This window comes from Scophthalmus maximus, chromosome 10 (assembly GCF_022379125.1).
Source record: "Scophthalmus maximus strain ysfricsl-2021 chromosome 10, ASM2237912v1, whole genome shotgun sequence".
Taxonomy (NCBI): Eukaryota; Metazoa; Chordata; class Actinopteri; order Pleuronectiformes; family Scophthalmidae; genus Scophthalmus; species Scophthalmus maximus.
This window is the reverse complement of record NC_061524.1, coordinates 2,268,749-2,294,344: the sequence shown is the minus strand read 5'-3', so window position 1 is coordinate 2,294,344 and position 25,596 is coordinate 2,268,749. Positions and strand designations below refer to the sequence as shown.

Genomic DNA, 25,596 nt, shown 5'->3' with positions numbered 1-25,596 from the left:
GAGGATGATGTCAGTGTGAGGAGGAGGAGGAGGCGGCAGAGAAAACGCTGGTCACTTTGTCGTGTCCTGAAGCCGGAGGCAGCGAACCGGACGCTCGTCGGTCGATTCATCGCCGACCCCGTCGGCCTGTCGATCAATCACAGAACCACAACCATTCTCCCCGACAGGAAGTTAACGGGGCCCGACCCCCCGACGGAGCTAACGAGCTAGCGGTGGGTGGCCAAGCTGCAGCTTATGATGAGGCGTGATGGCGGGACACGCTGGTGACGCCGTCCTCCGTAGACAAGCCCGTCTCTTTTCCGTCCGGCCTTCACGCTCCACTCCGTGTCTGAAGGCGTCGACGAAGGCGTCACGCCACCGCGTCCTCCCGGGGACGTGGTCTGACGAGGAGGTCGAAGCGAAATGAGACGCTCTGATTTTTTCTCATTGGGTTTTTGAGAAATGAACATTTTCTCCCGGCGCCTCCGAGCGTAGAGAAACGTGACGGCGTCATCACGGGTGTATGACGCGATGGCGCCATCGCGACCGACGCGTCGACTTCCTGCCGCTTAGGGAATAAATGTTCTGATTGTCGTGGTTTTCTCTGTTTTAGATCAGTTTAAACGGGATCGTGTGAAACAACAATCAGTTTTCTGAGGATTAATGGTTTCACTCTGTCAGATATTCAGGAGCCTTTCTCCAATGTCAAGCTGCTTTTCCTTCGTGTCCTCTCTTTTCTCTCCGTCCGTGACTCATCTCTTCACCTCTCTGCTCCTCACATGTGTCGCGGCGGCTGCTGCTCGGCACAGACGACTCTGTTAGAGGAACGATGTGGTGGATCCAGTCGGACTAATTCCATTAGCTGCTGGAATAAAGAGAGCCTCAGGAAGGACTTGTCACTCTGATAAATCCAACCGAACCGCAGTGTGGGCGGGGGGGGGGGGTTGAGTGCTCTCACTCTCGCTGACGCTTCCTGAAAATAATTCAGAAGTTTCAAATATGTAGGAGCATCAAGAGTCTGACGCGAGGACGCCCGAGGTCAGGACGCAGCAGGAATCCTCACGGGGGCGTTTGACAATTAAAAGACAAAAATCATATTTTAACGGCAAGCTGTGAGAGATTGACAGCTGCTGACACATGGCTCGCCATTGGTCGAGAGCGTAGAGGGGCGGGGCCTCGATATACCTCGACTTCCACACCACGATCACCGCAGACTCTGACTCCACACCACGTCACCTTTAACTTCGCTCACAGTTCGTGTGTGTGATCTGTAGTGTCTGTGTGTGCGTGCGTGTGTGCGAGCGATTTCAAAATGCCACACTCGTACAGTGTTTGTCGCCTGAGGCGCCGGGGGGCGTGTCTGCACCTTCACCTGCTGACGACCACGATGCTCCAGGGCAGTCCGACCGTCGCTTCACTCCACGCGACCTCCTGTTCCCCCGTCGGCCCTGACGGAGCGTCAATCATCCTCCAGGAGGCGGGAGGAGGAGGAGGAGGAGGTGGAGGTGGAGGAGGAGGAGGAGGAGGAGGTGGAAGAGGTGGAGGTGGAGGAGGAGGAGGAGGTGGAAGAGGTGGAGGAGGAGGAAGAGGTGGAGGAGGAGGAGGAGGTGGAAGAGGTGGAGGAGGAGGAAGAGGTGGAGGAGGAGGAGGTGGAGGAGGAGGAAGAAGGGGTGGAGGAGGAGGAGACATCATGAGTGATCTGAACAGAGACGTGTTCTGACCTTTTTAACCTTTGACACGTTGTGACTCGTTTGACCTTGAGGTGTGAAGTGCCTCTTTTCTCCAGGGAGTCGGAGTGCTCCTCCTCTGCAGCTTCCTGCACGCGCTCCACAAAACTCTTCCTTTCGGAGGAACCATGTTTAATGTGATTCACCGCGCTCCACCGCGGCCGTTCCCCTCTGTTCTCCAGCCCCGAACCTTCTTCTTTCATCTTCCCCCTCTCTCCGACCTTGAGGCTGCTGGTGGGAACAAGAAGGTCAAACGCAGGTTCAAGTGCAGCTCGAGAAAAGGAAAGATAGAAAAAAAAACCATCTTTTCCCACTCAGGAGAACATCGCCCCTCGGAGCCGAGGTGTCACGTCCGTGTGGAATTAATCTAGATTACTTCCTGCCTGGCGGCAGAGCGAGGCCATCTGCTCGGCGGTGTGACGCCCATATAAGGAGCTGGTTCCTGAAGACGATAAACAGAAACACACACACACAGACCAAGATGATCAAAATAATTATGAATTATTCTTTACGCTGCTTCAGAAGACATATAACCTGCATCCTGCTCACGACTTCACACACCAGCTGATGGTACATGGAGGCGTTAACACACACACACACACACACACACACACACACACACACACACACACACACACACACACACACACACAGACACACACACAGACACACAGACACACACACACACACACACACACACACCGGCAGCAGCTGGTCCCGCCCTCACTCGATTCTCATTGGACAGTAACTACATTTGCAGGTATAAGTGATTATATTGATTATTCATGACTTTTGATTTCACATCAGATCAACAGCGACGATGCGCAGGTGTAGGCGGTGAACCGACGAACGAGCTCTTTCCCCTCGTGACGTCACGGCCCAGGTCACCGACAGGCTCAGGGGTCACAGACGGGCTCAGGGGTCACAGACGGGCTCTCAGGGGTCACAGACGGGCTCAGGGGTCACCGATGGGCTCAGGGGTCACCGACGGGCTCAGGGGTCACAGACGGGCTCAGGGGTCACCGACGGGCTCAGAGGTCACCGACGGGCTCAGGGGTCACCGACGGGCTCAGGGGTCACCGACGGGCTCAGGGGTCACAGACGGGCTCAGAGGTCACCGACGGGCTCAGAGGTCACGTGCAGCAGGTGGAGCCGGAGGCGAGCTGACGTGAGCGCCCTCTGCTGGATCTTAATCCCATCAGGTCGAACATGAACTTCTCCGTCTGTTTGACTTTCAGATTTTAAAAAAGCCTCTTGTGGGTTTTTTCTAGCTGCTCTTTCATCTTATGAAACTTTAAACCGACGAAGGAAAATAAATTGTCCTTCGTCGCGTTCACGACCTTCCTCCATGTTTTCGCCCTTCGTCTCATTCATCTCGTCTTCCTCGTTGATTTGCCTCATCAACAGCTGCTGCTGCTTCGCCACCGATCGAGTCCGTTCACATTTCCATCTCGTCGCGTCCTAACAAACTGTGCTCCGACCACTTCAGCTCCTCGGACGGTTTCGGAGTGTGTGTGTGTGTGTTTCCTTATCTTCTCGTCTTTTGTGTGAATCATCTGGACTCGTGCTCTGTGTCCTTGACGAAAAGAGCAAAGATCCATTACTTAGATTATTTGGAATACAGCTCAATGCAACACGGGTTTGGGATCTGTATGTGTTTGTGAGACGACGTACAGTATGAAGGTCAGATCTGAACGGAGCACACGAGGTCAGCCTCTCTCGGACGCACAGTTCCACTCTGTTCAGACACTAAAACTTTTTCCTCTTGTCTCTCACGTCGTCTGTTTCTTAAACTCGGCCTCAGACACGCCAGCACGACCTGACCTGAGCATCCATTTAAGGCTCTTTTTTTTCTCCGTTTCAAGTTTCAAGTTTCAATTTCATGCCACAGACGGCAGAATTTATTTCAGGGGCAGACGATTGTGCACTTTGCTGTCAGGGTTACTTACATCTTCCCCCCGTGGATTTAACACGATGTTGAGAAACAAACAAGCCCTCAGAGGCTCCTGGTGGGAAAAGTGGCCATCGAACGGAGGATTTCACGATTGTTCACATTCACAGGACGTCGGCGCTTCTCACCTTGACAGTCTTAAAGGTGCTGAAGGAGGATGAAGAGGAGGAGGAAGAGGAGGAGGAGGATGAAGAGGAGGAGGAGGAAGAGGAGGAGGATGAAGAGGAGGAGGAGGAAGAGGAGGCTTCGGCTCAGGATCTGTGAAGCCCCGCAGGGAGGAAAGTTCAAGAAGCTGCAAAGCTCAAGAGAAAATCTGTTGGTTTGTTTGTGCTGTAAAAAAAAAAAATCTGTTTAAATAAAAGCTGCAGGAAACTTCTCGGCTTAATCGCAAATATTCAAACTTCGGAGGAAAGCAAAAAAGTCAGAGATGATGTAACGCGCAACGAACTTCTGTTCTGTTGAATTAGAACAGTTTTTTAGTTTTGAACTTCATGTCGGTTTTTTCAATTCTGCAGTGACGTACGCCAGGAGGCTCACTGAGCCCCCTGGTGGTCAAAAGCCATAAATGCACCAACAATGTTTCTCCTTAACGATGGCAGCCGCCCTCGTCTCCTTTGTCCCAACACAGTTTCATAATGGATCAAAAATGTTTTTAAATTCATAATAACATCTCTTACCAGCAGCCCGTCACGTCGTCGCGTCGCCAGAACATCCGTCAAGTTTTTCTGCTCGTGCGTTCCCCGTCTTCGTAGGTGTGAGTCCGATCTGTCGCTCCGTCGCCATGGCAGCGAACTGCGTGATCTCGTGCGTTCCCCGTCGCGTTTTAAGATTATGTCACCTCTCTCAATTTTCTATCGCGTCTCCAGATTATAAATTTTTCCGTGTAAACTAAGCTTCTTGTTGTGAACTTTGACCTTAACGCTCAAACTGCGTCGGGTGTTTCTATCAAGTAAAGAATCGGACGCTGCCTGATCGCCGCCGTTTTGGGGATTTACTGCCCTCCGGTGGCCGCAGCAGGTAGTCCCATTGACAAGTGTCATCGAACTGTACAAGTTATTACATATTATTAATGTGATGATGACGATAGACGATCTCAGAGGAGGCGGCTCTGTGATTTATTCTCTCGCAGTCCGGCCATTTGAGATGGGGAACGCGGTCAGACTGAGCGTGACACGTACATGTTCTTCTTCTTCTTCCTCAGGGAATCACAGGACGAGATGGGAGCCGTTCAGTTAGATTTCCCTCGGGGAAAAACTGAAGTGTGAGAGTCACAGGACTCACAGTGTCCCGACTCCTCGTCTGCTCTGGGCCTCGGGGGCGTGATGGCGTGATGGGGTTGTGGTGGTGGTGGTGGTGGTGGTGATGGTGGGGGGTAAGGGGTTGGCGTCAACAGCAGGAAGTCACAGTCGCTGTCACACTTTGGGGCAGTGAAGGCAGCAGGAACGACACGCGACAGAGTGCAGCAGGAGTTCCCTCCGGCTACAGAACAGCCTCTTGTTCCTCAGAGTTCATGACCCCGTGTTAAAGGGCCAGTGGGTGATTTTAATCCGATACACGTTATGTCACGTTACATCTCCGCGAGCTCGTCAACATCACTCCCCACAACCAAGAGACGTGCCAGCGACGGACGCTACGACACAGGGGCTAGAGGACCGTGCGTCTGTCTAGCGTACCCGAGGCTGCGGGTTCGATTCCCGATCATTAACAATAACAACAACAAAGAGAGAAACAATCTTTCGCCAAAATCGCTTACTGCACCTTTAACGCCACAGTCCCCTCCCCTCATCTGGCCCGAAACCCCAACGAGCACAAATGTTTCAGCGACCAAACTCAGACACTCGGGTCACGTCTGGTGTGAATGAACCTTTAATGTCAACACACAAACACACACACACGTCCTCCATTTAAAGGTGATACTGCCTTTCTGCTTTAGAGAGAGTTTGTGTGTGTGCGCGCGCGCTGCAGCCCTCTGGATTAATACAGTCTCCTCTGGCCACGCTGCTGAATCTAATGAAAAGGTATGAAGCTGATCTCATATATCCACCTTAATGTTCCTTTGTTCCACTGTGGCTCCGTCCAGACGCAGTTAACTGCTCAGACGACGTTTCACCAACTGCACCTTCGCAAATAAATCACAGTAAAAACGTCTTTTCAGTCGGAGAAAAGTTCACGCTGAAAAAATTTAACTGTTTATTTCTCCACTGTTTGAGGCTCAGTCAGTAAAGTTCCTCTGACCGTCTGCCTGCTTAACTGTATGACTGACTGTCTGACTGACTGTCTGCCTGCTTAACTGTATGACTGTCTGTTTGACTGACTGTCTTTCTATCTGTTCATTTCTCTCTCTGTCCGTCTGTCTGACTGTTTATCTGACGTCTGTCATCCATCTGCCTGTCTGTCTCTGTCTGTCTGTCCGTATCTCTGAAGTCTCTCTGTCTGTTTGTCTTTCTGTCTGAACGTCCGTCTGTCTGACCGTATCTCTGACGTCTGTCATCCATCCGTCCGCCTGTCGTCCGTCTGACCGTATCTCTGACATCATCCATCCGTCCACCTGTCGTCCGTCTGTCTGTCTGATCGTATCTCTGACGTCTGTCATCCGTCCGTCTGTCTCTCTGTCTGACCGTATCTTTGACGTCTGTCATCCATCCGTCTGTCTGTCATCCGTCCGTCCGTCCGTCTGTCATCCATCCGTCTGTCTGTCATCCGTCTGTCGTCCGTCCGCCTGTCTGTCTCTCTGTCTGACTGTCAACAGGATTATATAAAAATACTGACCAGATTTCCAGTAACCTTGGACAGAGGTCACGATCAGCGCCGGAGGTCAAACGTTTGCCGACTTTGACCTTAAGATTCCTTGAACCTTCCTCGGACGTCGGTGATTAAAAAGCACTTTTAATCACATTAACAAAATAAATCCTAATGTTTTAATCCACTTCTGTTCTCGATCACGTCCCTTCTCCTTCCTGACGACGTGTCCGACTCCTGGGATCAACGGCTGCCCTCTGACGCCACCCGAACACGGTGTGTTTTCTTTCAGAACAGATATTTTACAGTTTAACCCCAGATTTTTTTTTATAAAGAACTTAAATTAAGAAAGAATATTTTTGAGGGGTAAAATAAAAAATATCTTTTCTCCTTTTTTTATTCTGCAAAATGAACGTTTTGCTTGTGAAAGATTCAGATTAGCCTTTTTTTTTTTTAATTGATTCACGTCTTTCTCAAATCTTTTTAATATCAATCTGATCAAACTCTGCTCTTTAAATCTGTTGCTTGTTTCCCTGTTCCTTTTTTAGATTTTATTCGTCAATTTCTCTGATATTTTTCTGTGAATCTATTCTTTTTATTGCCATCTATTACTCGGAGCTCCATGTTTCAGAGCAGCGGCTGCACCATCTGTCCCTCCGTCTGATTGCTCTTTATTTAGTCTCTAACATCACTGTTTTCACTGTCGTGTCCTAATTAAAACAAATAAAGTTGAATATGATACTGTGATACTGTATAATGCACACGTTTGATTAATGCTCTGTGACTTTTCGGCAGCAGATTTGTGCAGCGTTGTTTGGCAGCGTTGTGATTCTGGATATCTGCTCTTCACAAAAACAGACAGTTATGGTTGAGTGATGATTTTCTCCGAGGCGCAGATCCCGGATCAGCACCAGACTCCAAACACCTGCACCAGGAACCTCGGGCCAAACGGCGCCGGGCCACCTGATCTGAGCCAGAGTGCTCTGTGTGTGTGTGTGTGTGTGTGTGTGTGTGTGTGTGTGTGTGAACACGTCTCTCGATCGTTAAGCTTCACACCAGACTTGAGAACAGATGGTAAATAAACGGACTGAATTGATATTATGCTATTCTTGTCTTTACAACCACACACACCTCTTCTCTCATACTAACACACACACACACACACACACACACACACACACACTCTCTATATCTAACACTTTCAGGTGTGCATCTTATCAACGCTTCACAGTCGTCAGGGGCAATTTTGTGATCAGAGTCTTGACCAAGGACACCTGTAAACTCTGAATCCACCTCAAGCTTTTAATAACACACACACACACACACACACACACACACACACACACACACACACACACACACACTCTCCTGGATTTCTAAGAGAAATGGAAAAATGCACAATTAGAGATGTACAACATTTAACACGTCAGGAAACAAATGAAAATCAAGGAGCTGGAGAGTGTGAGAGTGTGTGTGTGAGTGTGTGTGTGTGTGAGTGTGTGTGTGTGAGTGTGTGTGTGTGTGTTGTTCAGTCCCAGTTCTGATGGATCCATTAGAAAGTATTTTTAGACGGACTCAAACGTTGACCTGAAGTCCTTTCGACAAGATAAACAAACATCTCCGCCGAAGCATGAAATCTATATTCCCGTGAACGCGGAGCATTGGGAGAACATTGCACAGAGGGAGTAATGATCAGAATCAATCATCATTCATAAAATCATGCTTCAGCTGCACTGAGCAGATATCAAAGTAAAAACACATGAAAAACAATTGTCAAAATTTGATTCATAACAAAGTTTTAGTTATTTTCTGATCAGGTTTATTGTCCAATTGCAAGTAGCAAAATATAAAGAAAGATAAGTTTGTCACATCAGAGCTTCTTCAAAAGATTTGTATTAAATATGATGGAACAGTTTTTTAAAGTTTAAAGTGATTCTCAAAGGAGCGAAAGAGAAAAGCCTGAGGTTTAAATCCCTGATCCTCCTGCAATCAGATGAGGATTTAATTTGTCAACATGTTGTCGGAAGATTAACGATAACGTGAAGTGATTAAAATGGTGATTTCTGTTCATGTCACACGGTGACACGGAAAATATGATTTTTTACAGTTAGTGATGCTCCTGGAATCAGAGAGCATTAGGGATGAAGGGTTTTCATGTACATATTAATCTTCTGCCATGATTATTTATTTTACTTTTCCTTTTGGGACATCAGTCACATCTTCACCTGTGGAATCTCCACGTTAACGTGACACGTCGGAATACCTACCTCATATTTTCCTTCCAGGTCAGTGACTCACATCGAGGGGGTGGGCGGAGCTTCAGGTCCGTCCGGCGTCTGTGGAGAGAGAATATGAGGAAGATGAAATTAAAAAATGTTGACTTATCACAATGTTGTTTTTCTTTGTGAACTCAGCATGTTGATGTAATGAGGCAGAATCACCGAGACGTTGACTTGTTGAGTCGGTGGTTGATGAAGACGTTGATGAACAGTTTCTGGTGCTGATGAGGAGACTGAAGGTTTTTTTAATGAGGGGGAAGTGAAAACACTGCAAACTGCCAAGTTATCCAAGCTGGATAATTTGTTCTTATTGAACTGACGTCGTGCTGCAGAAATAAAACCTCTCTCTCTCTCTCTCTCTCTCTCACACACACACACACACACACTGGTTCATGTGTGAACACTGCAGCTGTGGGCTGTGAGGGACGACTCTATTATCAGAGGAGAGAGGTTTTTTACTCAGTGTGAGTGTGTGCGTGTTTGTTTAAAGATGTTCTCCTTCAGTACTTCACTGGTTGGATGGCACCAATCTAATTTCTGAATTAGATAACACATCCATCATACACACACACACACAACCTGTGTCACAGTTCTGAGAAAATGGGCACAAGAAAAACTTTACTTGGAAAAAGGACACAAAGTACAGAGACCGAAAAGAGATTCACAAGGTGAGACTTGACGTGACCTGACGTGACGTGTGTGTGTGTGTTGGGGGTTTCAGCTGTGTCTATGACCAATGTGTGTATGTGTGTATTTTTGTCAGTGCCCTTGTGGATCATTGTTGAGATTTTTGGGACAAAGTCATTCACATTTTCATTATGATCAGGTCATAAACTATTTATAAGATGTGACGTGGTCTCAAGGTCCAGTGAAGTGAAGCCTGTGTTCTTCGTACTGACCAGCAGTGGGCGACTCCATTGATTTTGCTGATAAGTTTATTTGTTGTACATTATGGTCCATTTACAGTCACATAAACCATAAAGCACCGGGTCTATTGGGGTCGTGGATACAGTGTGATTGATGGCTGGTACTGTCCAATCGGTGAAGGTCACAGGTGTCAGTCAGGCCACGCCCCCCACTCCTCCAAGGTTGGTTACTTCTGGTTTCAAACAATAATAATAATATATAATTAATGAATAAGATAATAATAATATAATAATCATGGTGAAGATGTTACCTTAATTATTATGTCACATATTTAATTCCTCAGGTCACATGATGTTTCTGAGGTTCTAATATACAGAACAAAGGGTCACGACCTTGAGAACCATATGACTCCGACCTTTTGACCTTGACCCCTGACCCTGTCGACCTCAGTAAACTGGATGTAACTGTCTGCATGTTGGTACTAATATATATATATATATATATATAAACATAAACATCTACTGCTCTATAGAGCAACTTTCAAAAGCATAGACTGTATATAAAGACGATCACTGACTGTATATAAAGACGATCACTGACTGTATATAAAGACAATCAGTGACTGTATATAAAGACGATCAGTGACTGTATATAAAGACAATCAGTGACTGTATATAAAGACAATCAGTGACTGTATATAAAGACAATCAGTGACTGTATATAAAGACAATCAGTGACTGTATATAAAGACAATCAGTGACTGTATATAAAGACGATCAGCGACTGTATATAAAGACGATCAGTGACTGTATATAAAGACAATCAGTGACTGTATATAAAGACGATCAGCGACTGTATATAAAGACGGATACAAACACATCCAGACTGTTAGTGGATCAGTGTTTGTTCACTGTTTTACTTTAATTAGTTTGTGATGATGAGACTAAAGATCTTTACTCGACAAGCCCGAGGCCACGCACGCACGCACGCGCGCGCGCACACACACACACGCACGCACACGCACAAGCACACACACACACACGCACACGCACAAGCACACACACGCACAAGCACACACACGCACACACACGCACACGCGTCCAGTGAGGCTCATCCTGACTCAGATTTTATGTAAATCTTCTCCCTCCATTAAAACCTCAGGTTATGACTTCCTGAATGTTCCTCACTTTAAAATTAACGAGAAACATTTTCGCTGATGCTTTTGTTTCATCAAAGTCCACAGTTCTCAGTTTTGACTTTTCTTATAAATCTTAATTATATTTCACAATGAGACTAACGACGCTTTTCTCTCCATAGTTTTCTCACATGGAGAGTTTGCTGTTCACGTGACGAACGCAGCAGGAGATAATATTCAGAGTCGGACGCGTTCACGCCAACAGGAACATTTCTGGAACATTCACAAGTTCAGACTTCAAAGCAGCTTCAGTAGAAGTCCAATCCCCCCGCTGAGGCCCAACAGTCAATCAATCAATCACCAGATCTCTCTCATCACAGAATCAGTCAGTAAACGTGTCTGATAGTCCTCATGAATTATTCTCTGTGAAATCAGTGAACATGTTGAATAAAAAACCTTCCATCTCACAATTTACTGGAAATCTGTTGAGGAGTTCCGAGAAGAGCTGCTGCTCCGTCGTGTCGACAGGAGTCAGTTGAGGTGGTCCGGACGTCTGGGGGCGACAGGGAGCAGCGTTCCCATCGGTCATGGAAACACCTTCGGATCACATCTGGAACATCCCGCGGCCTCGGAGGAGCAGAAGAAAAAAGAAAATTGATGGATGTATTGTGTATTTTTTCCCACCGTCACCTTTTCTCTCCCCGAGTGAACCGGACTCTCCTCCGTCTGATGATGTGATTATTCCCATCAGTGGTTCTGGCAACAAGAGTCGGGGGACGAGGCCACGCACTCCTCTCACGTATTAACCAGACGTTTCCCTCAACATGTGGAATCTCCTGATCTGATCTCACAGCTTCACCCTGACGACGCAGACGGAGCAGAACGCCTCTGATCCCGTTTCTGCAGATTAAGATTTTTTTTTTTTTTTTTAATTAAAATTTTACCATAAAAAAAACATTGTCCGCAGGCAAAAGCAGGACGAAATAAATCAGGTGAAAATGATTAAAAAAAATCAAACAACAGAAGAATGAGAGAATAAAATTTCACCTGAACTCACCTCTGAGACAGATTTACTGCAGCAGCAGCAGATGTTTCATCCTATAGGAGAAGAAACCAGATGTGACCGGGTCACTTTACCCCTGCGGGCGTTTTGTCTCAGGAGAGACGGCATCTTGTTAAACCAATCAGCTGCAGGCCGAGTGTTCGTTAACGACGCTCCTGAAGCGTCAGTTCGATCAGAAGACAACATTTGGAGGTTTTTACTCCGACAGCTTCATCATCTGGGCCTGAAAGGTCACTGAAGTGAAACTAAGTTGTGACCACGAAACCACGTGACCTTGTTCTTCGCTTCCAATCGTTTCATTTCACGCTTTTAATTAAAAAAAATCCTAAACAGTTTGGAGAACTAACCCTTGTTCCGTCACAGCACCACGGACAGCTCCGGCCTCCGGCGCGTCCCAGGATCAGCACCTTGGACAGCGGCCATGACACTGCTGCAGAAGGTGATGTCCCAGGTTCGTTGTCGTCATGGAGACAGAGCTTCAGCTTCGTCTACTCACTCTGAAAAGACTCGTCCTGTTTCAGTCTCATTAGTCTGATCTCAGATCGGATTCTCCTGCAGCTGCAGTTCGTCTCATTAGTTCCGACTCTAAACATCTTCAAAGTTTTATGGGTTTTTTTTTACCTCGAAGCAGATTTTTTTTTAAACCTCAAATCTCCATCAGCTCTCAGCTTCACCGTCCGTTAGTCAAGTTTCCCTGTTTTGAAACTTCTTAAATCAACCAGACTGTATTCTATGAACGTTTTATTCAAGCACACGCACACACGATTCATCATAATACTTCTGTGCAGATGTGACAAAAACTGTGATGAGATTCTGAAACCAAATCCCAAAACACCCATAGCTCAACGTGCAGCGAGGGATTATGGGTAGTAACAAAGCGCTGCTGACATTCACCACATCATGACATCACCACCGAGCGGACGAGTGAGAAGGAAAAAGCTGCCGAGGCAGAAAGAGAGAGAGAGACAAAGGAGGAGAGAAGAAAAGAGGAGAGGTGAAGAGTGAGGATGATAAAGCACTAATCCAACGATGAGACGCGCAAACACATGAATACATAAATATAAAAAAAACATAAATACACATTCATCTGCGTCGCTGCTGAGAGGGAAAATCATAAAAATGCAAATGTGGCAAATTTACTGAGGCACAAACACTTGGAAGGAAATGTTGGGTCCTGTGTGTTACTGTGTGAGAGGCAGCAGCAGAGAGACGCGATACACTCACACACACTCTCTCTTATTAGTACTGTACCTGTCAGGACCGTCCTGCAGGTGAGTCCTTCAACATGAATCTCATGGCCTGTTTGAAAAATTACAGATATTAAAAGGAATGAGATAGACTAAATAATGCAGAAAGAAATGTTACCATGTAACATTGTGAAGACATGTCAAGTATGAACTTTCACTCTTTCAGCCGCAGAGGAGGTGAAAATATCACAGCGACGACGAGACTGACTGGCGCCAAAGAGCTGGACGAGTTTATGATTGACATGTGCTTATTATTTCTTATGGATCACATAACGTCACTTGCTTAAATTAAATCAGTCAGACAAGAACTTCTAAAGGCAAAAGTGTTCAGAAAGTTTCCTGCTGTAAAATATAGAAACAGGTGTTTGAGGTTGAATCTAAACTTATCTGCCCTTCGCCAACCACTGTTCCCCAGGGGCATGATGGGTAATGACAGTGAGGCATGATGGGTAATGACAGTGAGCTAACGACACAGCTGTTGTTCTGAGATGTGACACTTTGTCATATTTTATCACCGTCACGTCCTTGACAAAGACAATTACTCACGAAAAAGACAATTATCCACGTTCGTGACACACACACTTAACTGAGACTCTAAAACTCTGCAGGTGATAAAATCATCATCATCTAAGAATCATTAGTTGATAAAAACAGAGAAACTGAACTTATACACCACATGTATAAATTCCGCCCCTTCAGAGTCAAATCTCCGGACATTCTCCAAACTTCATGTCTGAAAACAGCTTAAAAAAAACAACAATTGAACAAACTATTCGCTTCACAGCTCCTCCCGGATGATCCCAAGGCCTGATGGGATATGTAGTCTCCCTTACCTCAGCAGGCGACGACTCACACACACACACACACACACACACACACACACACACACACACACACACACACACACACACACACACACACACACACACACACACACACACACACACACACACACACACACACACACACACACACACACACACACACACACACACACACACACACACACACACACACACACACACACACACCCTGCAGAGTGACCAGCTGTCCTGCATCGATGAAACAAACACTTGCTGCATCGATGAAACAAATACTTCCTGCCTATTGACAGGTCACATGACGAGCGTCTGCAGCTTAGAGACCTAAAACTCAGCATCAGCCATAAATAAATTATTGACTAAAATAACAGATGCAGCAGAAGCCTCAGTGTGTGTGTATGTGTGTGACAGACATTTTGAGTCAATGAGGATAATCATTAGAATCTAACTTCAGGGTTTTGAGGAATGAACAATTCTGTTTTTAATGAACCACAACACCAGGGAGAGGCTGTTGGTGTGTCTGTGTGTGTGTGTGTGTGTGTGTGTGTGTGTGTTACATCGTACTCAACTTCCAACGGCGCTAAAACAGGAAGAAAATAAGTCTTTAGTTTTTGACACACACACGCACGCGAACACACACACACGCACATGTTGGTGGGTGTCGATGGCGAACAGGAAGTGGATGCTGTTCAGCTGGTACAAAGGACGCAGCTGTGTGGGAAGTGATTTTCTAAAATTGCATCATGGCAGCTTCTCCATCATCCGAGGAAACTGGCCTCTGCTCGGCTGCTGAGGTGAAGAAAAGAAAAACGTTTCGTTGTGTGAATCGTCACCTTCGTCTTGGTCGTGCTGCTCTTTCTCCTCATTTACCCTCTGTCACTTCCTGCCTCTCTGTTGTCTGATGATGATTGAAGCACCTCTGATGACTCCGCCTGCACTCGGCTGCAGAGGCAGAGAAACGCAGAGGAACCATCAGGTAGAAACTGTTTCTCTCCTTCCTGCTGCTCCCACAAATCACGTCACTCCAACAGTCGTTTCCCAGGTGATGTTGAAAAGTCTTAATTAACCAGTTTGTTGGTTGCCAAGACCCCGCCCCCTGGTGTCTGGCTGCAGTACAGGTCATAAGCCCCGCCCCCTCCATGTTAGCAGATGGGACATGGACCAAAATTGAAAAATTCAAAGTAGACGTTAAATAGATGTTCCAAACAAAGACAAAAAAGAAGAGCTGCAGATGTTTTGGATTTTTAATCTGACTGATATGGTCAAAGGTTTGAAAATGGAGAATAAACATTAAATAACAGTAGGATAGAAAAGTGCAAAATTTGAAAAACTAACTTTTTTAAAAAAAACGTAAGGCAGCTTGAACACATTAAGTCAAACAGTCGTCTGGATCATGTGGTCGTGTCCACGCTGAGGATTTGATCTGTAGTGTAAAGTTTTGTTCGTGTTATAACTTTGCTCTTATAATAAAGTGCAGTGTTAGTTACTGTAGTTGGAGGCGGAGTCGCATCTGAACTGTGGATAAAGCTCAACGCTCTGATTCGCCTGCAGAACAGGAAGCAGAAGTTAGTGGTTTGAACAGAAACGTTGTCTTCCACAAACAGGAAAGAAAAGATTTAAACTAAATATTAAGACACTGACGACTAAAACAAACCTTCATCTAACTTCACTCCGGAACAGTGAAGAAAATGTAATAAATTGCACTTCAAAGTAAATCTCCGCCTCTTAATAATAATAACTATAGATTATAAACTGATTGAGTCATAACTGCATCATCCAGGGGCTGATTATTGATAAGATTATTAAACAGAGACAGTAAATAACGATGGACAACATGACAGCTCCCATAATGATCGCCCCCTGGTGTCTGGCTACAGTACAGGTCATAAGCCCCACCCCCTCCACTTTGGCAGATGGGATGTGGACCAAAAAAAAAGAAGAAAAAAAAGGCGTGTCCTGGACTTGGAGCAGAGGTGAATTATTTCACCATCCTGGAGCGAAGACGCCTCTTGATGATCGAATGGTCGCTGTCTCTCTCCTCCGGCTCTCGGCTGATGATCTGAAACAAGAACAACACGTTGAACATCACTGAAGGGCTGCGACGCGACGCGACGCCCGCCCGCCCGCACACACACCCCTCAGCTTCTGATTTATTTAATTTAATTTTGTGGTTATTTGGTTATTTGTTCGACCTGAGCACAAAGGTGATGTAAGTTAATAAACATTAATAACTGTTGTGACATAACGTTAGCGTAGCTATGCTAAACCAACATGACGTCATTAACACGTCCACAGACGCCGAGCCTGGTTCATCTGAGCTCAACTGTCTTTTTTCTAATCGCCTGAATTAATCTTTTGTTTCAGCGACGGGGACGAACGGCGGATGATTTGCTAAAGAGGGAGATTAAATTGAACTTTCAACACGTGAAGAAAAAATGTATCTCTTTGCTAATAACAGCCGTGAGGAGCTGGAGACTCACTGGGTGTGCGGGCAGGTCCATGGGTGAGGAGATCTCTGGTCGGTACAGTTTCCTCTTGTTCATCTTGGCTCTTAGGGATGAAGAGGAGGATGAAGAGGAGGAGGCTGCCGAGTCGGCTTCGATCCGGCCGCTCACCAGACTCATCATCTTCTTGGCTGCAGAGACGGAGAACGATCGGAATAAATCATCTGAGCAGTGAATCAGTTTAACGATTGGAGGAATTTATACGGATGAAAATTAAAATGTAAATAAAGTCAGTTTAACCCTTCAGTCAGGGACAGACTGGTAAGTCTGAGTCAAAAGGATGAAACCTGTGAGAGGTTGACGAGATGTTTGCAGTGTTCCAGAAAATACATCAGAATTTATCTTTGCCTTTGTAAATATAACTCATTCGTTGTTGTCATTTATCATCCGGGTTTAAAACAGCCGCCAACAATAAATATGTTTTTCACACCAACAGGAAAAGTTTCGGCATCATTCCGGTGAGGGGCTGACGCGCGAGTAGAGACGTGAATCTTCTCACATGGGCTCCCCTCTCACTTTCTGGAACATTTATCAGGCGGCCGGCAGGGAAAGTTTTGCAAAAGTCACCCCGAAGAAGTGCAGGAAAATGACTGAAAGCAGCTTAGAATGGCACGAGTGCAGAGGATGGGAGGGAAAAGACTGGGATGGAGGGAAGGAAAGAGTGATGGAGAGAGAGAGGACGAGTGAAGGATCGGGGGAAGAGAGAGGGAGGATCAGATGCCACAGTGCCGTTGCGTTAGAACCCCCGGGCGTCAATTAATTGGCCGGGTGAAACCGCCGGTCCCCGAGGACAAAAAGGCAAACAGGACTCCGGCTGGTTGCAATATGTTTCCCCTGTCTCCTCTGAGCCATCATTAGTATCCCCAACCTGCAGCCCTTTCCCCGGGACTCTGTCAAAAGTTATCCTTCGACAGGAACTCTTTGTCCTTGTGCGTCCTACGTGACATTTAAACGTTGTGAACAACCACTGGGACCATGCGGCTCCCTCCTGGAAGCAGCCGCGTCCTCCTGTGTGCGCCTCTTTTTTTAAATCCTGGTTTGAATATTGAAGATCATTTTTAAATATCAGCAGCACTGAGTTTTCATCATCCCTGAGGTTTCGCATCAGTAACGAGCGGTAAACCGTCAGACTTTCATCATTAACCGACGTGATTACTGCAGCAGCTCTTTTTCCCCCGAGATGCCTCTGGATAAGTCTCAGATCATTTAAGACACAGCAGCTCAGAAAACATCGCACTGGTTTCTATGTCACTTCACGAGTCAACTGTTGGTTTTCAACAGACTCCAGGTAGATTTAATCTGTTTTCATCCTCACGCTTTGTTTTAATTAACATAAAATGGTTTTTACCTTTATTGATATTTGATATTTATAAAACTCAGAAAACTCATCACCTGAATGAAGTTTTGTTGTTGATAAACAACAGTATGAATCCTTCATCGTCACACTGTTGAAATTTTATTAAAGACAATCTGACGTTTTCCCAGTGGAGATCAGGTCAAAGTTCAACACCTCCCACAGTGACTCACTGACCTTTGGAGCCGAGCAGCGTGGGGGAGCTCTGCAGGAAGTCTCCAATCTTCTGCAGCGTTCCTTCCTTTCTGCTGGGGATGCTGCTGTGGGAGTCATGGCGACCAGCCGGGGAAGAGGTCTGATCACAGAGAGAACAGTGAAGTCAGTCTTTCGTTGTGATTACAAGATTATGACATTTTTATTTTTCATATTTGCATTTTATTTTTGTTCTGTATGGGACATATGTTAAATAGTAAATGTATCAGCAGAAGAAGCAGCTAAAGCTGTTACAGCAGAATGTGGCTATGATGCTAAAGGAAAAATATAAAACAACATTGACATAATTCTTCTATAATCATACATTTTCTGCTAATTGTAACTATAATCGAATTATTTCATTTCAAATTATGTTAACATTTGGTTATAATTACTAATTTTATATTCTTTATGTTTATTTTGTCTGTTTACTTATTACTTCGACCTCGGTTATGATTTCACCCGTCTGTTTATTGTCATAAATTCCTCCACAATCCGTCTCATATGTTAATCTGTGGAAATCTACCTCATGACTCAGGAGCTGTGAACTAATTTACCTGAAACACGATTCTGTGTCGGTTTCACGGAGCAGAAATCTGCGCATAGCGCAAATTTGCCTCGAAGCAACACTAAGTCTCAGCAGTTAATGTGCAAAATGAAACATTAGAATGTGAATTAAAATGTCAAACGCATGAAAACAAAACATGCGACTCAAGAGCATTGGAGTGTGATGAATTATGATTCGCTGCACCGAGAATTTGACTGAATATTTTATGTTAATACGTGCGTGTGTGTGTGTGTTGGTGTGCTCGTCACCTCCTCGGTGTGTGTGGTCAGCTTTGACGTCAGTTTGGTTCTTGTGTTGCGTCTGTTCTCGGCCTCCACTTCTGCCTGTCAACACACAGACAGACACACAAACACAAAAGTGTTGAAACACTGACCAGGGATCAGCAGCGACTCAGTGAGAAGCTGAAAGTGAAAAAAACAACCACCACGAAATGTTTCATTAAGACCAGAGCGTCTGGAGGAAACGCTTGTTAACACGAGGGAGACGCCACGAGCAAAACGGCCTTGCAGGGCGCTCGATTCCACTCTCAGCATTTATCCTGGCCAGAATAATCTCCGGGGAAACAAAACAAGCTCCACTTAAGGGCCATTTGCCTGCCACAGGGCCTGACAGGCTCCACTGCCACCGGTCAACACACATTGTCTGCGTGTCACAAACAACCAATTTAATCTTCGGCCCTCACTGTCGGACGAGAATCTGATGTCGCGACGTCAACTGAGTGTAATGAAAACCCTTTCATCGAGGAAACACGACGTGTCTGAGACTGCGTCTTCAGCTCCGAGTTCACCAGGTGAAGAGAATCTATTTTGATCGGCGGCTCGACTGAAAGAGTTTTAATCGGTTACTTTGGTTAAAATTAACTTTGTATGGAGTCTCATCGCTTCACGTTTGGACTGAACGAGTCGTGACTTCCAACCGAGGAAGGAGAATCTCAGCAGCTCGTTCTTTTGGTCACCATCCAGCTCAAGACCCCGCTGAGGGACACGACGCAGATCAACTGGTAAATCAAAAGGCATTGCTCCAGCTCAGCCTCCTCTTTGCCACCACGACGCCCACATTACCGCTAACGCCGCTTGAACCCCCTCAACAAAGAGTCCATGAAATAATATCAAAAAACTCCAAACAAAGTCCGAGGCATGTGATTTGCACCCTGGGCACGTTTTGGAGCAGATGAAGTGATTGTGACTCATGGGGGAGCCGCCGGGGACGACGCCGACCTGAGAGGGAGGCTCGTCGGTCGGGCCGTTGACTCAGAGGAGAGTTTTAAAAACAAGACTGGAGAAGAGAAGAGTGGAGGAAAGATAGAGAGATGATAAGTGATAGTGATAAACCGACGAGATGAAAACGAGTGAGATGAGATGATAGGAGGAGCCGGAGGAGGAACCAGATCGTGGAACAAAGACAGATGCAGATGATGATAGTGAGGCGGAGACGAGCGGAACATTAACTGATCTGTCGTTCCTCCGAGTTTCACATCTGACAATTTAAAACACGTTTATGTTCCCCGAGCTTCTGGGGTTTTTTTTCACGTTGGCAGCAGCTCAAACACCAGTTTTCTGCAGAGGCCACAGTTTCTCATTTTCAATAATCTGCCATAAGATAAAACACGGGACTAAAATGTACCACATTGTATTCGCGTGCATCAGCAGAAAACGTAATTCAATTATTATTTCTGCCAGGATGGGATGTTTTTTTTGTTGTTTTTTTTTCTTCATCGCCATGCACTCGTCTGTCTCTCTGTTTGTCTAATGGAACATGGACCTGTCTGTCTGTCTGTCTGATGGGGCCACAAAACCCAAACACCCCAAATCACAAAGACTAAAAACTCAGATAAAAGCCACAGCCTGGTCAATAAATCACGAGGAAGTCGCCTGCAGAGCGGACAGACGAGGCAGGATCAGAGAGGGGGGGGGGGCGATGGCGAATAGGCGACCGTTAAGACGAGTGCAGAAAAATACCACAGAGCAAAACGACTGAGAGCAAAGAGCGAGAAGTGCAGCAGTTTATTTGCTCGTGTGTGTGTCTGTCGACACTCACACTATCTCTGAGAGGAATCGAACGACGCGGCGGCGGGGCTGCCGCCGTATCGCTGCAGACAAATGTCAAAGCCATCAGATAAGAATAAAGTGGATTCTTAAGCCTGGGTGGCGTCACGTGGACGGAATATCTCTGTGAGAGTCGGTGATCAGATTCTTCGTTTTCTTCTAGGTCCATGAATTATTCTCTGTGAACATGTTAAAACACCTTTATGGGAAAACTAGGACTCTTCTCCTCCGGTAGATGAAAGTTACGTGTAAAATTTAACAACATCGTTGCGTTTTATGAAGTGATAAAGAATCGCCCGTCTGAGCAATTCCCAGAAGAAAGGCCTCTGATGGACACGGAGCGACGTCTTCATCAAGAGTGTGATGGGAATGTTTTATGGATTAAATGAAAACTTTTTCTCCAGAGTATAAAGTGACGTGTGGGGAATAGTTTCTTAATAACACATCATCGCCATCGCCGTCCACAGAGACGAGGGGGTGACATTTTCAAAACTAGATTAAAGTGATCGCAGCGCCATCATTAAAACATTTCATCAACATGTAAATGCTGCGGTTGTTCGCAGCAGCGACTCCGGGTGCAGCGACAAGACACTCTGGAAGAGCCATTTCACACCTCGACCCCGAGTGACTCGCTCGAGTCCTCGAATCGTCAAAGGCCGGCGGCTCGACCTCGGCGTTCACCTCGCCGGTCCTGGAGGACGAGCGGGCGGAACAAGTCCGCCTGACATTTCAGGAGATCATTCACAGCAGCTCATATTTATTATGACGCCGCACCAGCCAGTTTCCTCCACAGTTTTTAAATTCTTCACATTCCCGATTCTCCTCAAAGTAAATACATATATCATGAATCCTCCCGACACATCACGGTCACCAGAGCTCAACGATCCTGCTCAACCACACGCTTCCACATACGAGCTCGACAGTCGACACATCCCACAGCCTTTTTGTATGGTACCGACAGGATTCCCGTCCTTCAGAAGGTGAGGACGCGTCAGCGTCCTGGAAGAACTTTGTTTCTGGAGGCTGAACACCGGAGGGGAATCTGTGACTCGATGCGAGGGAGCGTCTCGGGGCATTAGTCAGACTTTGCTCTGCGGCTTTGAAACGAGTGAATTAACGGGGACGCTCCGACAAACAAGCCGAGTAAACATCCTGATGGGAGCGATGGCCCACTCTGATTATTGGCTGTAATCAGATTATGTGAGAAGGGCGGTCGCGGGAAGACGCGTTCCCCCCCCTCCCGTTTCCTCGACGTTACTCATTGGTCCCTGTTGGCAAGAGCTCGCGAGGAGACGGGACGACGGCGCAATGGCGCCTCAGAAACAATGTCATTCCCATTACGCTCTCATTTGTCCCGAAGCCTCGAGGTCAGTTTAACTCTTCTGCTGCCGCCAGACTGAAACCTGCTCTGTAAAGTGCTGTGCCCGGTGGAACACGACGTTGTCTGGCAGCACTGCGATGTGGAAAATATGATGTACTGGTGAAAACTAGCCTACTGTGATAGATGATGAGGGTGATGAATGTGATGGATGTTTCGCGTCTGTTTGGACGATGGAAACATGAGGCTGTTGAGTAGAATTTATTTTAAAAAGTACCTCTCGTGTCGTTCGTCGTTTACTCCTCCTGAAAATGTGAGACTTTAGAAAAGGAAAGAAAAAACGTGGTTAAAAACAAGCCTGTAGGTAACATGTTCCTATGAAGCTGATTCAGAAACTCTGCGGTGTGTTTAAATACTAATATTCAAAACAAGAAAGTAAAACTACAACAGGAAATGTGAGAACGTGAACATGTTTAAGTTCCTATACTGTAGAAAGTGAGATGTCAGGATCAAAATATATAAAAAACTGAAGCAATTAAAGTGATCAGTCCATGAAACTGTGACTTCAACCAAGCCGACGGGACTTCCCCGATTTTGTGATGTCACAATGAAACAGTCCGCTACAAAAATATCACTAAAAGCTCCTGAATCTTTTCAGTTGTTTTCTGTTTATCACAAACGATTCATACACAAATGCGACTGGAGGAAACTGACACAGTTCAATCTTTCGTGTCATTTTAAAGCTTTACAAAGGTCAGGCCCCCTGGTTTGATTAAAAAAGAAACGCCCCCTGGTGTCACAGCGTGGAACTGATTGCCCCACCACACCCTGCCGCATTCATGTTTAATATTTCAAAACCAACCGGTCGCCTCGTGTGCGTTTCCAGATAGAACATAATTCATAAACTCGGTTGTTCACAGAAGGTAAATTTGAAGTCACATTAAAATGTGTTCACACACATGAACGACCCGTGGTTGTCGCCAACGCATCGTTCAAGTTTCCACGAAAAGTGGGAGATTTCACGATCCAGACAAAAGGAAGATCGTCTCTACTCTCTTATATTAACGGTTCAAATATGATCCATTGGTTTACTGAACATCTGCACGTTTAGTTTTTTGAGGGTTAACAGTTCTTTTTGTAGCATTAAGGGGATTTTAATAGCGTCTCCACTGGGCGGAAACTGTTAAATCTACACTTCATATTCAACATCACCACCGACTACAGCCTGGAATAATATCAAGCGTTCAAAGGGGTAATTATTATTATCATGATTACAGACAATCCCTTTTTCATTTCTTTGTTTTCCCAGCTTGACTGAAATCATACTTAACGCTGCAGGAGTTACGACCTGTGAACACTCACAGCTCAGTGATTCACAGTGAGTGGACAGAAGAGGAGGCACTTGATTTGATGGATGTTTGGCCTCTTCCGACACCTACACAGCGACGAGAGCTCTCCAACAAACTCCCCTCTCCTATAACGAGAGACGGCCTCCAGAATCATTTGCCTCTAAAAAGCAGGGTTTTTTTAATTTTCACTCTACGTTCCTCACGCGGATGAAGATCCTTCAGTGAAAGATTATTTTTGGGATGTCGTGTGATGTCCAGCTGTCGTGTGCATATTTTCTCCGATGGAAATCGAGGGAGATGGATGATGTTGTCGTTTTCCATTCGACCGACCTGAACAACTGCTAATGTGAAATCGTCTGTGGATCAAGGTGAAGCCAAGATCCTGCTGGCAGACAGACGGGCAGAGACAGACGCCCTGAGGGGGTGAGACAGAGTGGGTCTTTTTTACTCTGAAGCAACATCGGCTGGGAGAAGCTACATGCAACAAACTTCCTCCCAGTTTCAAAAGAACCAAATAAAACTAGACACACTCAAATCCACTTGATCCAGATTGTCATTCGGATCCATCACTTAAATAGTTTCAATAGTTTGACTGTGAAAGAAACATCATTGATTCAAAATAATCGTGAGTTTAATTCACAGTGAGCCGTCTCTCCTGCCCGGAGGAATATTATTAACAGGGTTTCTCTTATGCGGTTTCACTGCTCCACCACATGTTGTGTCGCCGGTAAAGTTTCCATAGACAAAACGTTCCTGGGTGAATCCGAACCTGCCCACAATGGTCGTTCTGTCCCGTCCGAGGGGTTGTGGTGTATATTTAACAGTTTTTTCCACTCGGTTGTTTCTCCGCTGAGCGTCCGTGATGACGACTGACGTGGCTGGAGCTTTATGAGGGAACAGGGACGCCTCTGTTTGTCCCTAGGTTCAAAGTGACGGTGAATATGTGACGGAACAATAAGTTCTGTTTGTTGGTTTCCTCTGGAGTATTGTACAAGTCAATTAAAACGCGTCCCGTCTCTTTGCTTAATGGTCCAGCGGTTTAAACACCCAGCGACGTGTGAGAGTTAATAATTACAGACTTCACTGTCTCAGAAGTCTCTTGTTTCCTCTGGTTCAGTAAATATCCACATTTCTCTTTTCAGAGTCTGAGCTGAAGTGAAGACGTGAGGCAGATGTAAGGTTAATGGATGTGTAACATGAGGCTGTGGCTCAGATCTGAACTCTCTCAGCAGCAGCCGTCAGAATTACGTCGGCCTCTGCTGCTCTTTTTTTTTTTTTTTACCCTTCTCCGATTTTTTTTCCTCTTTGCTCCCATCCAACCTCGACTACCCACAATCCCTCCTCTTTCATCTTGCCTTCTGCCTTCCCCTCCACCCTCCCCTCCCGGACAGACTCCGCTTGCATCCCACTTTTATCTTCTCTTCTCCACTGCAGTTTTCCCTCCTCTCTTTTTTCGTCTTCCTCCCCGGCTGGCGTCTCTAACCTCTCGTCCTCGACCAATTTCTCTCAATTTATTCTCTCTGTGCCGCCTCCACCTCCCTCTCAACTCTTCTTCCTCAATTTATTTTGGCCCATTTCTCTCGTGGTTTAAAAACTCAAGTCTCCCCCTGAGTTTCCTCTGCAGCCTGTTCTCTCCCAGCACATCTCCTCCACCTGGTTCTCTGGCCTGATGCTGTATGGAAGCTGACAGGGTCACTCACTTCCCCACAGTTCAAACCTCGCCTGTCTTGTTTTTCAGATATGCTTGAATCCTTTTCTTTCCAGGTGGAAACTGGGTCACTGCAGCGGCATTAATGGAGGAACTAGTTAGAGAACAAAGGGTACAAAAAGGCAAAATAATAAAATGAGACAGGCTGTCTCTATGCTGAATTGATTTTTCTTTATATATATATATAAAAAAGAAAATGTGCCCAAATGGAAATCTAGATCCTTTACTTTCATTCTTGGAGCCTCACGTGGATCGCTCTTCAAACACGTGGGCTTCCGCGTGTCAAAGTTGTTCTTGCAATTGTTGTTCAGAGTTTGAGAGCAACCCAAAAAGAAAAAACAACCCACATCTTTATTCCCCTTTATTCGCGTCTCAGTCTGCATGTTTTAAAAGACGTGCTCACATTCATAAATGGGAACTGAAGTGGCCCAGATCCCAAAAATAAGATCTGATACAAAGTGACGTCGGTGGAAATGTGAAGCAGAATCACTCCCCAGCAAACATCTACATCTTTTTTTGGTTTGTTTGTGGGCTTTTCGCTGCACCTCCCTACCCCTCGGCCTGTTCCAGTTCTCTGTGGTGAAAGCGAGCGCAGTCAGCAGAAACAGCAGTCATTAGTGGAATTACTTTGGGGAGAGCTTTTCACCCTCCTGTGTAAATACTCCCACTGCTGGTATCAAAAGAGAGAATGTCGCCACACCAGCAGAGTACAAGGAGCTTGAGTCAAGACAGCGTTGATACACTGGGGGA

At 45.9% G+C, this 25,596-nt stretch overlaps 1 protein-coding gene and 1 long non-coding RNA gene across 10 annotated transcripts in view; both read right to left on the bottom strand.

The window, feature by feature from the left end:
• Positions 1 to 7,746: 7,746 nt before the first annotated feature.
• On the bottom strand, positions 7,747 to 14,717 carry LOC124850745. Of its 6 annotated transcripts, none has more exons than XR_007031564.1 (6): positions 12,088 to 14,335; positions 11,735 to 11,775; positions 11,146 to 11,577; positions 9,686 to 9,774; positions 8,838 to 8,896; positions 7,750 to 8,732 (listed from the first exon to the last, which is right to left on the bottom strand). It is a non-coding gene; the product is annotated as an uncharacterized LOC124850745 (long non-coding RNA). The 6 variants fall into 6 exon arrangements; XR_007031563.1 differs by adding an exon at positions 14,642 to 14,717 and having other exon boundaries at positions 7,753 to 9,774; positions 12,088 to 12,679; positions 12,992 to 13,039; XR_007031561.1 differs by having other exon boundaries at positions 7,747 to 8,732; positions 8,838 to 9,774.
• Positions 14,718 to 15,038: 321 nt separating this feature from the next.
• kif20ba (kinesin family member 20Ba) overlaps positions 15,039 to 25,596 on the bottom strand; it is a 28,841-nt gene continuing 18,283 nt past the window's right edge. For 3 of the 4 annotated variants that reach the window (XM_047335091.1, XM_047335093.1, XM_047335092.1), the window contains exons 30-34: positions 22,067 to 22,108; positions 18,675 to 18,749; positions 17,844 to 17,961; positions 16,289 to 16,443; positions 15,039 to 15,867 (exon numbers count right to left, since the gene is read on the bottom strand). In XM_047335091.1, coding sequence (XP_047191047.1) covers positions 15,787 to 15,867; positions 16,289 to 16,443; positions 17,844 to 17,961; positions 18,675 to 18,749; positions 22,067 to 22,108 — 471 coding nt within the window. In that variant the 3' untranslated portion in view covers positions 15,039 to 15,786. The remainder of the gene's footprint in view (positions 15,868 to 16,288; positions 16,444 to 17,843; positions 17,962 to 18,674; positions 18,750 to 22,066; positions 22,109 to 25,596) is intronic. The other variant, XM_047335094.1, reaches the window with a different exon arrangement.